The following is a 13,855-nucleotide window of genomic DNA, read 5'->3' as shown; positions in this document are numbered from 1 at the left end:
GGGAGGAGAAGTGAAATGTCTTCAAAGAAATCAAAACAAAACAAGAAAATCCAGTTGTCTCCTGAAAAAGCACCTTTAGGACAACAGAGAATCTAGTTTCCTTACCCAGCTCTCTAAACAGAACAACTTAGTAGCTATAAACCTTCTTGGAATATAGAAACCCCCACAAAAGTTGAGGAAAAAATTCATTGGTCTGGTTCAGTGGTGGGATTCAAATAATTTAACAACCGGTTCTCTGCCCTAATGACTATCTGGGTAAGTGGGGCTCAGTGGTCATGTGACTGGGTGGGCGTGGCCAACTCAATGTCACTCACGTCGATGGACGCTTGGCCTTAGCTGTGACAATGTAATAAGGGTTAACCAGAGAGGCAGTTTCTGTAAGCAGGGCAATAAAGATGAGGCTAGAAGCAACACCAGAATGCTTCCTTCCTGCCTTCCTTACAGGATTAGCCCTGTAAAGTGGGGAAAAAAACAAAAGGAGATTTCTTCCAACAACCGGTTCTCTGAACTACTTAGAAAGTTACCAACCGGTTCTCCCGAATAGGTGCGAACCGTCAGAATCCCATCACTGGTCTGGTTGGTCTCCAGCTGCTAATGAGCCCCCTCCATTTCTTGCCGTGACAACACAAACATTACATGAGTCAGGGTGCCTTTCCCCCCTCTCCTCTGCCAAATCATAAATGAGTTATTTGACTGGGTTAAAAGGAAACTAAATATTCTTATCGCTTTCACCAAGGTAACCCTTTAAAAAAAAGAGAAAGAAAGAGCCAGTTAAACAAAAGCCTTGGGTAGGTCAATAATTGTTGCTGGTTATCTTCAAAAGACAAGGCATGTTAGCAAGACCTTGCTTGAGAATTGGTCCCCGAAGAAATCTCGACGACAGAAAAAGATCACTTTCTGTAACCGTGGTTCGTCCATGAGGCCAATGTGGAGAAAAGACAGGACACGATCTTTCTCGGGATGGAGCGACCCAGATTGGGGGTCTGAGAGCCCCTTTTATTGAGATAGGACAAAGGCAGGAGGAGCAATAGCATGTGATTAAAAACAGCCTGTAAAAGTACAATTTCTAATCTGCTCATGGAAGTTCTGTCTATATATGGTCAAATCCTGGGCGTCATTGGTAGGGCACATCTCAGGATGTTATGTTATGAACTATCAGGATGTTATGGAGTTTTAGGAGTTTGTTTTCTCCTGTGTGGTTCAGCGTGGCTCTGCATGCCCCGTTATGAACTGGGCCATGGGTGACCCACACTTACACAAGGAACTAGATTACAACAACTTTCCAAAAACAGGATCTACCACTTTCCTCTGACTCACTTAACCCTTCCAAAATTGTACCAGCCAACATTCAGATTTTTAGTGGCAATGTCTGTAATACAGACCATCCTCGTTACTTAAAAGGATGAATCAAACCCAACATTCTTCTCCAAGTGAAAGCCAACAGCAGCCTACAACAGCCCAGGTTGCTTCTGAGCACAAAGACTCCGCACGCGTGTTGTGTACTTAATTTATGACTCAGAGAAACCACGGCGTGTCTACAAGGCTGACCTATTTCTCCTCATTTATTAGAACAGAAGCGTTCCTGGAGCCAACTTTTAAACCCTTTGGTTCATATTGTGAGTAACCAGAGATGTGAGAAGATGGGGGCTGGGCTCAAGAAATTCAAAGACGCTTGCTCCTGGGGAGGAAAGCGATGGAAAATCTAGACCGCATCCTAAAAAGCAGAGACATCACCCTGCCAGCAAAAGTGTGTATAGTCAAGGCTGTGGTTTTCCCAGGTGAAATGGATGGCTGTGAAGGCTGGACCATAACAAAGGCTGAACGCCAAAGAATGGAGGCCTTTGAACTATGATGCTGGAGAAGACTCCTGCAAGTTCCTTGGACGGCAAGCGATCCAATCAGTCAGTCCTAGAGGAAATCAACCCTGATTGCTCTTCAGAAAGCCAGAGCCTGAAGATGAAACTCAAATACTTTGGCCACCTAATGAGAAGGAAGGACTCACTGGAAAAGAGCTGGGAAAGATGGAGGGCAAAAGAAGAAGGGGATGGCAGAGAATGAAGTGGTCGGATGGAGTCACCGAAGCAATCGGCGTGAGTTTAAATGGACTCCAGAGGATGGTAGAGGATAGGAAGGCCTGGAGAAACGTTGTCCATGGGGTCGCGATGGTTCAGACACAACTTTGCAACTAACAACAAAGAGACTTGACCCGTCCACTAAAAAGACTCAGAGGTTGCCCCGCTTTCCAACGATTGGCATTCTGAGACAAGCTGCCAACAGGAAGATGAACCAGAACCACAAGTGGGTTCTTTCAATTTGTCAACTCTGCCAACACAACAAATCAGCTACTGATGGACAAGGATACACCAATAATATGTCAATCTTCTGCCTCTTAGCACATGGGTGAGTTATAAAACTATTGCCCAGGTCTCTCTCTGACCAAGGACATGCAAGAGGCCAACTCGATGGAATGGCCCAAAGACGTTGACACTAGGAAAAAATGTAGACAAGGGCAACTAAGATGATTAAGGGGCTGGAGGCTAAAACACATAAAGAATGGTTGCAGGAATTGGGTGTGTCTAGTCTAGTGGGAGGACATGTTAACAGTGTTCCAATATTTGAGGAATTGCTGCCCTAAAGAAGAGGAGGGTCAACCCATTCTCCAAAGCTCCTGAAGGCGGAACAAGAAACCATGGATGGAAACTCATCAAGGAGAGAAGCAATCTAGAACTGAGACATTTCCTGACAGTGAGGACATTAATCAGTGGAACGACTTGTCTCCAGAAGTTGTGGGTGCTCCAACACAACTTTTTAAAGAAGAGGTTGGACAACCCTTTGTCTGTAATGGTAGAGGGTCTCCTGCTTAAGCAGGGGGTTGGACCAGAAGACCTCCAAGGTCCCTTCCAACTCTGCTTCTTCTCCATGACAGGGAAGACCACGATGATTTGACCCTTCCGGGTGGTAATGAGTTCCTTTCTTTGCTGGCTGCTTCCCCTTCCTAGCCCTGGACTTCCATGAGTCACGCTCGAGAATGAAAACCATCTCTGTGTGCGATGCATCTGCTTGTCGCCTGTCAAAAAGCGACATCAATCAAGGCAGGAGATGGAGGCTTCTCTGCCTGCAGGCAGAGCCCCGAATCTCATAATTATCTCTTGTTGCCTGCTAAACTTTAGAGCGTTACATAAGCATCGTGATGGGAGGCTGGCATGCTACAGACAGTGCATACTTGGTGATGCCATTTTTGGCATGACGGGCAGCGTGCAGCCTGCCAAGCGTTTTACCCAAGGAGAGACGGTGAACGCAAAGACTGAATTCAGAGCTGCATCCAATTCTAACACCCTTCTACAATCTTAAATCTGTTACACCCCTTCCCATCACTCAGAAGGCCAATACAATACAATACAATATAATACAATACAATAGCAGAGTTGGAAGGGACCTTGGAGGTCGTCTAGTCCAACCCCCCTGCCTAGGCAGGAAACCCTATACCGTTTCAGACAAATGGCTATCCAACATCTTCTTAAAGACTTCCAGTGTTGGGGCATTCACAACTTCTGGAGGCAACTTCTGTTCCACTGATTAATTGTTCTAACGGTCAGGAAATTTCTCCTCAGTTCTAAGTTGCTTCTCTCCTTGATTAGTTTCCACCCATTGCTTCTTGTCCTGCCCTCAGGTGCCTTGGAGAATAGCTTGACTCCCTCTTCTTTATGGCAGCCCCTGAGATATTGGAACACTGCTATCGTGTCTCCCCTAGTCCTTCTTTTCATTAATTCCTTCCCCCCAGATCTAAACTCTAGTAAAAAAAAACAAAAAACAATCCTTCAATTCAAACTCAACTCCTGCTAATCTTAATGGACACATTCATGCAGGGTTTTTCAATCTTTTTAAAATTATTATTATCTTCTACATTTGTTTTGACTTTCCTGCCTGGTCTCCGAGCCAAGGATTTGGGAATGGTCTCTTATTCAACTACCAGTCCTGCTTTCTTTTCCAAGTCAGAATAGTTCAGTTAAGGGCTGCCATCTAAATTGGGCAAGAATAACAGAGTTGGAAGGGACCTTGGGGGTCTTCTAGTCCAACCCCCTACCTAGGCAGGAAACCCTACGCCGCTTCAGAGAGATGGTTATCCAACATCTTCTTAAAAATTCCCAGTGTTGGAGAATTTACAACTTATGGAGGCAAATTGTCCCACTGATTAATTGTGCCCACTGTCAGGAAATTTCTCCTTAGTTCTAGGTTGCTTCTCTCCTTGATTAGTTTCCACCCATTGCTTCTTGTTCTACCCTCAGGTGCCTTGGAGAATAGCTTGACTCCCTCTTCTTTGGGGCAACCCTTGAGATATTGGAAGGAAGAAAGGTGGGAAGGAAGGAAGGTGGGAAGGAAGGAGAGAAGGAAGAAAGGAGAGAAGGAAGAAAGGAAGGAATGTGGGAAGGAAGGAAGCAGAGAAGAAAGGGAGGGAGGGAGGAAGTAAGGAGAGAAGGAGAGAAGGAAGGAAGGAGAGGAGGAAGGAAGGAGAGAAGGAAGGATCTCTCCTTGATTAGTTTCCACCCATTGCTTCTTGTTCTGCCCTCAGGTGCCTTGGCAAATAGTTTGACTCCCTCTTCTTTGTGGCAACCCCTGAGATATTGGAAGACTGCTATCATGTCTCCCCTGGTCCTTCTTTTCATCAAACTAGACATACCCATTTCCTGCAACCGTTCATCCTATGTTTCAGCCCCATTAATCCTCTTTGTTGCTCTTCTCTGCACTCTTTCTAGAGTCTCCACATCTTTTCTACATCGTGGCCACCAAAACTGGACGCAGGATTCCAAGGGTGGCCTTCCCAAGGCATTCTAAAGTTGCATTAACCCTTCACGTGATCTTGATTTGTGTTAATGAAAGTTTAATTAAAGTGTGAATTAAGAATTAAATTCATTAAGAAAATTAAAGTGTGAATCTGGGTGGGGGGAAATAAGAAAATGGTATGTAAAAAAACGTTACGAAAAGAATCTGTGGAGTGATTCCAGAGGCTTTCGAAAACAAATAACAATGGAGGCTTTGAGGTTTTATCTCCCCCCCCCGAATAATATCTACCTACCCAGAAAAATAGACAAAGGTTCCTTTACAATAGGAAAGAATATCTTTCACAGGCTACAAGGGGAAGCCAAGAGAAACTTCGCCCCTTCCTCCTTCCTTCCCTTGTGGTAACTAACCAGATCCCTACAGAAACAGTTGGGAAACCAACTCGCTCTCTAGGTTCCAAATTTGTTGAATCCATTGGGTTGGGTTGTGTTCCCGAGTTTCTAAACCCAAGTTTGTTGAGCAAGCCATCGGGGAGTGATCTGGGGGATGACCCAAATGTAGGGGGGGAGCCAGGAGAAGCCACAAATGTACACATCACCGTGTTTAGTACACTGGGAGCTCAACCTATCTGCTAACCAAGCCCAGCTGGGACTTCTGCTAACTGGTAGAACTTCCAGACTGCAGGGACCAAAATGGGTTTTTCTATCCCACCGCCGAGGTTCTCTGGAATGGGAGAGATGGAGGGCTGCACATTCCTACAGCCAGTTTGGTCTCATTGGTTAAGGGGCTGGCCTAGAAACCAGGAAACTGGGAGTTCTAGTCCTACCTTGGGTAGGGAAGCCATCTGGCTTTATGAGGAGGATTGACTTTGGGCCCAATCACCAGGAGGTGAATTCTAGTCCCGCCTTAGGCATGAAAGCAGGCTAGGTGGCTATGGCCCAATCACCAGGAGGCGGTAAGTTCTAGCCCGAATTTACGCATGAAAGCCAATTGGGTGACTTCAGGCCAATTGCCAGGAGACTGGGAGTTCTAGTCCTGCTTTAAGCATGAAAAACAGCTGTGTAACTTTGAGCTAATTCCAGGAGATGGTGAGTTCTAGTCCCACCTTAGGCATGAAAGCTGACTAGGTGACTATGGCCCAATCACTAGGAGATGGTAAGTTCTAGCCCCAACTTAGGCAGGAAAGCCATCTGGGTGATTTTGGGTCAATCATCAGGAGACGGTGAGTTCTAGTCCCACCTTAGGCATGAAAGCCAATTGGGTGACTTCAGGCCCATCACCAAGAGACTGGGAGTTCTAGTCCGGCCTTAAGCATGAAGGACAGCTGCGTAACTTTGGGCCAATCACCAAGAGACTGGGAGTTCTAGTCCGGCCGTAAGCATGAATGCCAACTGGGTGACTTTGGGCCAGTGCCTCTCTCCCTCTCTTGGCCCAACCCACCTCACAGGGTTGTCGTTGTGGGGCAAATAGTAAGGAGTATTAGGCATTTTCAACTCTCTTGAGTTACTTATAAAGTAACAAGGGTGAGATTTAAAGAAAAAAAAAACCTTATAAATAACTAAAATGAATGAAGTGGTCAGCTCTCTCCCGATGTCCCAAATATTCCAAAACGGGACAATCAGTTTTCTTCCAATCTTGAAAGCATGGGGGGGGGGGGTAATTAAACCAAATTCAGGGTGGCTAACAGAGGCAGAGTTACAAGGATACGTCTCTGGCCTTAAAAACCCCAAAAGCAGAATTTTGAAAACCCCCAACGAGGCTGTCCTTTCTTGTGACACTTGGTACTTGCTGCTGCGGGGGGGGGGGGCACTGGCTTCCATCTCCCCACAACCGGGGCAGCCTCAGCCCAGCAGAGCCCCCCCCCCATATTCTCCCCACCTCCCATGTAAAAGCGACCAGGCTACCCAGTTCAAAGATGGGCCCATAGACCTCCACTCTCAAAAGAAGGAGGAGGGGGGGGGGAAACCCCATTTCCAAAACAGCCTTTTGCTGTCAGCTGCACATCAGCCATCGTCCATTTTCCTAACCCCAGACCTCGAATGAATGAAAGAGCGACTCTGCCACCAACCCCGGGTTCGTTTCCTTCCGGAACACAAAGGAAAAGCTAAAAAAATAAATTGGCACGCTCGGTTGGGTTGCTATCTTTTTTTTTTTAATAGACTCAGGACGAGACGTAGGTGTCTTCCCAACCCATCCTCCTGCGCGGGGACTAAAGCTCCCACCTCTCCACTATTTTGGGGGGTGGGTTAAGAGGGGGAGTAGACCACCTTCCTCTTTGTCTTGCCAGCGTCCATGTGTGGCTCAACGGCAGGCAAATTACGCAACCCCCCCATCCCAACCCCCCCCCCGCCCCGTTCCGCAACCGGCTCGTGGTCCGCTTGGCTGGGGATGATGGGAGCTTGAAAGGGAAGGGTGGATCTAATGGCCTGAGCGGAGGGTGGGAAGGGGGAGGCCTCCTTCGTCTCCCGCCCTTCCCTCCCGAGGCGATCCATGGCTGCGAGTTGGTTCCCATCAGCTTGAAGTCTCCCTTGGCCTGAAGCAGACCGAGCCGTGCTGGGTCCGGGTTGATCCCTTCTCCTCCCCGTCCCTCCCTCCGGAAGCCAACCTGCCTTCCAGGCCCGAGAAGCCCCTTCCCACGCCCCGCCGGACCCCCACAACCAGCCCTGACGCGGGGTGTGGAAGGCATCTCTCTCCCCCCCTCCTCCAGACGCAGGTCCGTTCCCTCCCGGGGGGGAGGACGAACCCTACCCCCCCCCACACACAAAAAAGCACCCAGATCCGGCCAGGCTGCTCCGCTGCAGCCCACCGCCCGCTTTTCTTCGCAGGAAGCCGCGGCTGCAGCCGGCCCTCCCTTCCTCTGCTTCGCTCTCTGCTCCGTGTAAACGGGAGGCTCCGGAGCCGCAAAAGGGGCCGCAGCAGCAACTCCGGCCGGACCCCCGCCCAGCATCCCTGCATGCCTCCCTTGCCTCGGCCAGCCCCTGCAGCAAGGCAGCCCCGGCGCGCCCCCTCGGTCACACAGGGCCGAAGCAGCCCCTCAAGGAAGGGCAGGGGCTGTTGGGAGGAGACCCCCGGGACACCTCCCCCCCCCCAAGCCCGCTCCCCTCACTCACCACCTGGCGCGCGAGCTCCGTGGCCGCCATGGCCCCCCCGGCCTCTTCCTCCTCTTCCTCCTCCTCCTCTTCTTCTACCTCCTCTTCTTTTTCTTCCTCCCCTTTTCTCCTTCCTCCTCTTCTTCTCCCTCCTTCTCTTTTTCTTCTTCTTCTTCCTCCTCTTCCTCCTCCTCTTTTTCTTCTTCCTCCCCTTCTTCCTCTTTTTCTTCTTCTTCCTCCTCCTCCTCAGCCCCGGTAAGAGCAGCAGCAGCCGAGCGCGCCGCCACCTCCGGCTGGCTCAGCCCCGACGCGCCGAGGGGAGCCTAGCAGGCGGGGCGGGGAGCTGGCAGGACGCGGCCACTGCGGCAGGAGGGGGGAAGCCGAGCGGGCGAGGAGCGGGGCGTGGACACGACGCGGAGACCCTCCACCTCCCACCACCCGCCTCCAAACCCCGCGGACCGCTGCTTCCCTCTCTTCCTCCTCCTCCTCCTCCTCCTCCTCTTTTGCTGGCTGGCTCTTCACCTCCCCCTCCCGTGGGGAATGGGCTGGCCGGCTCTCTCTCCCCCCCCCCACCCCGCTTGCTTCTGGCGCCCCCTCTCCCCTCCCGCGGTGGTGCAAGGCGAGCAGGCTGCAATCCATCCCGGCTGCGCTGCCCGGCTTGTGCGCTTTGGGGGGAGCAGGGTGGGGGACACCCGGGGGATGGAGGGGGTCCTGGGGAGCCCCTGCGCTGGCCCGAGCCGGCTGCCTTCCTCCGAGGGGTCGCAGCTTCCTCCCAGGGGGGTCTCCAGCCCTGCACGAGCCCCCGGAGCTCAACCCCCCCCCTTCTATACCCATTGACATTCGGGGCCCAGAAGCAGGGACCGAGGGATTTATATAAATCGGATAGATTCGGTTCTGGACCGCAGTGGGTGCTGAAACGGCCAGTTCCAGCGAAAAGTCTGTAGAGCAGTGTTTCTCAACCTTAGCAACTTGAAGATGTCTGGACTTCAACTCCCAGAATTCCCCAGCCAGCGAATGCTGGCTGGGGAATTCTGGGAGTTGAAGTCCAGACATCTTCAAGTTGCCAAGGTTGAGAATCACTGCTGTAGAGATTCTCCTCCAGGTCGTGCTTGTTCCAAAGGTGCTTTTATTTTTATTTTTATTTTTTCAAAAGGCACCTGGACTTTCTGGGTTTTTTTTGTCCCCCTTTGAAGAGGTTTCGCTTCTCCTCTCCCGAAGCGAGAAGGCGGCTGGGGCCACAGAGGCTGCTTGCCTTGGGGAGGGGGGGAAGGGGCTCCTCCTTTCTCCCTGCCCCACCAGCCCGGGTGGATGCAATGGATACGGTTTCCCCGGGGCTGCTGTGCCCTCCAAGCGGTGCCTCCCCGGTGGGAAAGAAAGCTGGGTCGATCCCCCCAAGAAGCCTTTGAAGCATCAGGCCACGTTGCTTTTTATTTCAAACATTTTATTTTATTTTAATAGCATCCCATAGGATGGGTCTCCTAAAGGTGCTTTTTTTCCCCTCCTTCCCCAAGAAGCAACTGGACTTTCTGGGGTTTTTTTTAAAAAAAATTCTTTTGAAGAGGTTTCGCTTCTTCTCCAAGAAGCTTCATTAGCTCTGACTTGGATGGAATGGAAGGATGGAGGCTCCTGGCAGACAGAGCTGGTCATTGGCATCCTTTGGGATGGGAAGCGAAAGGTCTCCAAAGAAAAAAGGCAAGAAAATCCCAATTGGCTCCTGAAAACTAAAACAAAAAAAGGACCTTTGGTCTCCCCCTTTGGGGGTCTTTTTGTGCAGGTCGGAGGGGGGGGCAGAAATTCCAACTTGGAGTCTGCTTCAGCCTCCTGGTGCGGGGCTTTGGGTGAAGGCTGGAGGGAAGTGCCAAGATGGACACTTTAAAAATGAAAGACAAAGAAAACACAGAATATTCCATATTGTTATGGAATATATTTTATGAGTGGTTAGAGGCAAGAGGTCGAAATCAGACAAAGAAAACTCACTGCTATGTACGAATTAAACATAAAGATGGTTCATAATTATAAATGCGCCAATGTAATCAAGAGAAGTATGAATTAGCATCAATTTTTTTACTCTTTTTTCCAATATATTTTAGACTGTTGTTAAAGATTTATACTGTGTATGGGTTCTGGGAAGTCGGGGGAGGGAAGTCTGGGGGGGGTTGGGGGAGGGTAGGAGGAGGTTTGACAGGGGTGTTAGATTCTAATGTAATATGATTGCACATGTATATTGTTTCCTCTTATTTTTTCTTTAAAACTACAATATGTTAAGTATATTGTTATGGAAGTATAAATACTATCAACATAGATTGAAGTTTGCTCAGAAGCAGAAATACACCAATGAGAGGAAGAGTGGGAAACAGAAGGGAGATGGGAAGAGAGGGAGAGGAGAGGGTAAGGGGGGAAGATGAGGAGGATAAGGAGGAGTGGAATGTAGAGAGAAAGATGGGAAGAGAGGGATAGGGGAGAGGGTAAGGGGGGAAGATGAGGGGGATGAGGTTAAGGAGGAGTGGAATGAAGAGAGAGGAGAAGGAGAAGGGAAGGGGAAGTAGAGTAGGAAAGGATGATGGAGGGAAGATAGGAAGTAGGAGAGAGGTAGAAGAAAGAGGTGTATGGAGAGCAGAAGAGCTAATAATGGGTTTTTATTTTGGGGGGGCGTTGATGACAAGAGGAACTGATGTATTCATTATTTATTACTATATGATACTGGCTATGTATAGTATACATGTGATTGTATGTTATGAAAATGGAAATAAAAAAATATGTTTAAAAGGAAAAAAGAGAAGTATGAATTAGCCAATATGTGGCTATTTTTAATAGACGGTTAATACCAAAACAGCTAGAGAGCCACGGTGAGGCTTCCAGCATCATTTCACACCTGCCAGCTCTCATCAGCATCTATTTTCATAAGTCCCTCGGCCTGGAGATGCTTGTGTTCCTACAGGAACCCAAATTCTTGGATTTATGTTAACACGGCATTTAGGAAGCAATCAGAAACATCGGGTTCGGAGGTGTTTGATGCATATTCAAAATTGCAACTGCTTTCGGTTCGGAGGAATGCCTGGGGCATTGTTAGAGCTTTGCACAAGATGGGCCGTGGGTGTGTAAGCTGGGAGAACATGTGTGACAGTTCGTGATAGTACGTTTTGACTTAAAGGGTGTGTGCAGACCCAAAATATTGCTTAGCTGGTACCCGGAATTGAGACGGAGTTTTTTCCTGTGAGGTCCTTAATGGTCTCTGAGCTTGTTTTCTTGGAGACGTTTCGTGACCCAACAAGGCTATGTCATCAATGGTAAAAGGGAGATGGGTTTGTGGAGGGGAGGAGGAGGAAGAGGGAGGAAGCAGGAGGAAGAAGAGGACAATGACTATGGGGTTTGTTCTTGCTGCTCTAGAAACTTGGCCTGTTTTCTTGCAGGTGTTTCATTACCCAACTAGGTAACATGATCAGTGCTAGGAGGAAAATGTGTAGAGGAAGCAGGGGGAGAAGGAAGAATAGGAGGCGAAGGCTTTTGAGATCCTTGGTGTTCTCTGAGCTTGGTTATTTTCCTTGAATACCTTTCATTACCTAACTAAGTAACATCATCAGTGCTAGGAGGGGGGAGGAAGGGACAGGAAGAGAAGGAGGGACGAGGGAGAAGGAAGAGCAGGAGGAGAAGGCCTGTGGGTTCCTTGGTGCCCTCTGAGCTTGGTTGTTTCCTTGCAGACATCTCAATACCCAACTAGGTAACATCATCAGTGTTAGAAGGGACTGGGGCTTGCTGTCTGTTTATACCAGAGGTGGGTTCCTACCAGTTTGCACCAGTTCGGTAGAACCGGTTCGTCAAATCTACCGAACCAGTTAGAAGAGGTTCCAACAGTGGACCCAGAAAGCAGGCCACACTCACAGAAGAGGTTCCAAAAAATTTTGAAAACCACCATTAACACACACACACACACACAGAGACACTCACACAGAGAGAGAAAGAGAAAGAAAGAAAGAAAGAAAGAAAGAAAGAAAGAAAGAGAAAAAAGAAAGAGTGAGAGAGAGATGAAAGAAAAAAAGGAAAAAGGGACAGAGAGACAAAAGGAAGGAGAGAGAGAGAGAGAGAGCACATGGCCGCAAGCCACTCCCACCAGGTCACATGGCCGGCAAGCCACTCCCACAAAGGAGGCCACACCCACAGAGTAGGTTCAAATTTTTTTTGAAACCCACCACTGGTTTACACATAAGTGGCTTGCCTTGTTAATTTCTCTCTTTTTTCTTCTTCTCTTTGGCACTGGTTTCATTTCTAGTAGCCCCAGAAGGTCTTCAAATACAGCTCTGAGGCGGCTTTTTAGAGATCTACAAGCAATAATTTACGCCCCGATGGGTGAAATGAGGATGCTAGCAGAAGAAATGCAGCTGTCCCTCTTCCCATCCCTTTTGGTGTGTTTGTCAAATTATTTTCCACGCCTTGTCACAACGGAAATCTTGTTTCTTGAGTGAATTGGCTCGGCCGCTAGAGAGCACTGTGGAGGGATGGAGCCTACCGAAAAACAGACAATTCAGCATCATCGTTTTTTTACTTTGTGTGTGTGTACACATTGTTGGGTTCGTATCTCAGGCACTGCGTTGCGCTGGTGAAAGCTGTGAGCCTCGTCCTTGTGACTTGTGGCTTAGTATGGTGTGTGAATCCAGCCGAACGTGGCTTATTCTATCCCTCAAGAGTGAAATGAGCATCTCCTCGGCATAAAAGCATTCTGGAAAGAGGGGACCAATTGTTTTTATTTTTCCCTTCCTCCCCTCCCTCCCCAATTAGTATTTTTAGCAGGGGGGAGTTTTCTCCTGTGAAGCCCAGAAGCTGTGGCTAATGATTAACTAATTATAAATTTCAGGGGAAATGACTCCATTCCTTGTAATTATCCAGAAATGTATTCCAGGAAGCGTATATGAAATTGACAGATGGGGGGAAAATATATATATATACGGGCGCTGCCTTTGAAGATGTGAATTGGTGCGTGAAAAGACTCGGCTGCAGAAATGTAAGATTCCAGATGAATACCAGGCCGTCCTCGCCTTACGGCCACAATGGGGCCCCCAAATTTCCGTTGCTAAGTGAGACATCTACTAAGGGAGTTTTGCCACGTTTTACGAGCTTCCTTGTCCTCGCTGCTTGAGCGAATTGCCGCAGCCGCAGCCACAAACACAAACCACAATAAATTGTGACTCCGGCTGCTGTTTCCTCCGTTTTACTCACGCAAGACTGGGCATCAACAGCTGTCCAGGGACATCTGACTGCATCAGGGAGTGGTCAGGAAACCTTTGCTCCAGTCTAGTTCAAGGACAACGTCCCATCTTTCTAGTTTATCTTCTAGTCTTGGAACCCAAGTTGAAAAATCCAGATAAGTGTCCTTGTAAAGTCACTTGATGTGTGTTGGAAGGACCAGAAGAAGCCGCCTCTGAGACATTTTTCGTTCTTTCATTGGTGAGTTCAATCTTGCAAGGAGCTGGTTGGTTGAGATGGAGACCAGCAGTGGTGGGTTTCAAACATTGTTCGAACCTACTCTGTGGGTGTGGCCTCCTTTGTGGGAGTGGCTTGCCGCCCATGTGACCGGATATGAAGATGCCGATGACACCTGTCAGAACCACCTTAAATTACCTCACACACAGCACTGGCATGCATAAGAATACGATGTAAACTTGTTTTTTTAAAAGGCATCTTTGGTTTGCATTAAAACAACTTCAACACAATGTTCTGATTGCACCACAAACGCAGTAGTCATCCTTACCTTTCACAGAGGCACTGAGTTTGATAAATAGGAGCATGATAGTGTAGAATAATCATATCCAAGGACCAGTGGGGGGTTTCAAAATTTTTTGGAACCTCTTCTGTAGGTGTGGCCTGCTTTCTGGGTCCACTGGTGGAACCTCTTCTAACCGGTTCGGTAGATTTGACAAGCCGGTTCTACCGAATAGGTGCGAACTGGTAGGAACCCACCTCTGGAAACCAGGGATCCCCAACCTTTCGGACTT

The 13,855-nt window shown here is 48.6% G+C and overlaps 1 protein-coding gene across 3 annotated transcripts in view; it reads right to left on the bottom strand.

Annotated features, from left to right (window-relative positions):
* The window catches only part of SEPTIN6 (septin 6), a 45,656-nt gene extending 37,326 nt beyond the window's left edge, over positions 1-8,330 (bottom strand). For 2 of the 3 annotated variants that reach the window (XM_087728080.1, XM_087728081.1), the window contains exon 1: positions 7,890-8,329. In XM_087728080.1, coding sequence (XP_087584206.1) covers positions 7,890-7,919 — 30 coding nt within the window. In that variant the 5' untranslated portion in view covers positions 7,920-8,329. Of the gene's footprint in view, positions 1-7,889 lie in introns of all 3 variants that reach the window. The other variant, XM_087728079.1, reaches the window with a different exon arrangement.
* Positions 8,331-13,855: the final 5,525 nt, after the last annotated feature.

This window comes from Thamnophis sirtalis, unplaced genomic scaffold (assembly GCF_051295495.1).
Source record: "Thamnophis sirtalis isolate CommonGarterSnake01/CBP01778 unplaced genomic scaffold, rThaSir2_p1.2 scaffold_13, whole genome shotgun sequence".
Classification (NCBI taxonomy): domain Eukaryota; kingdom Metazoa; phylum Chordata; class Lepidosauria; order Squamata; family Natricidae; genus Thamnophis; species Thamnophis sirtalis.
This window is presented reverse-complemented; position numbering and strand designations above follow the sequence as displayed.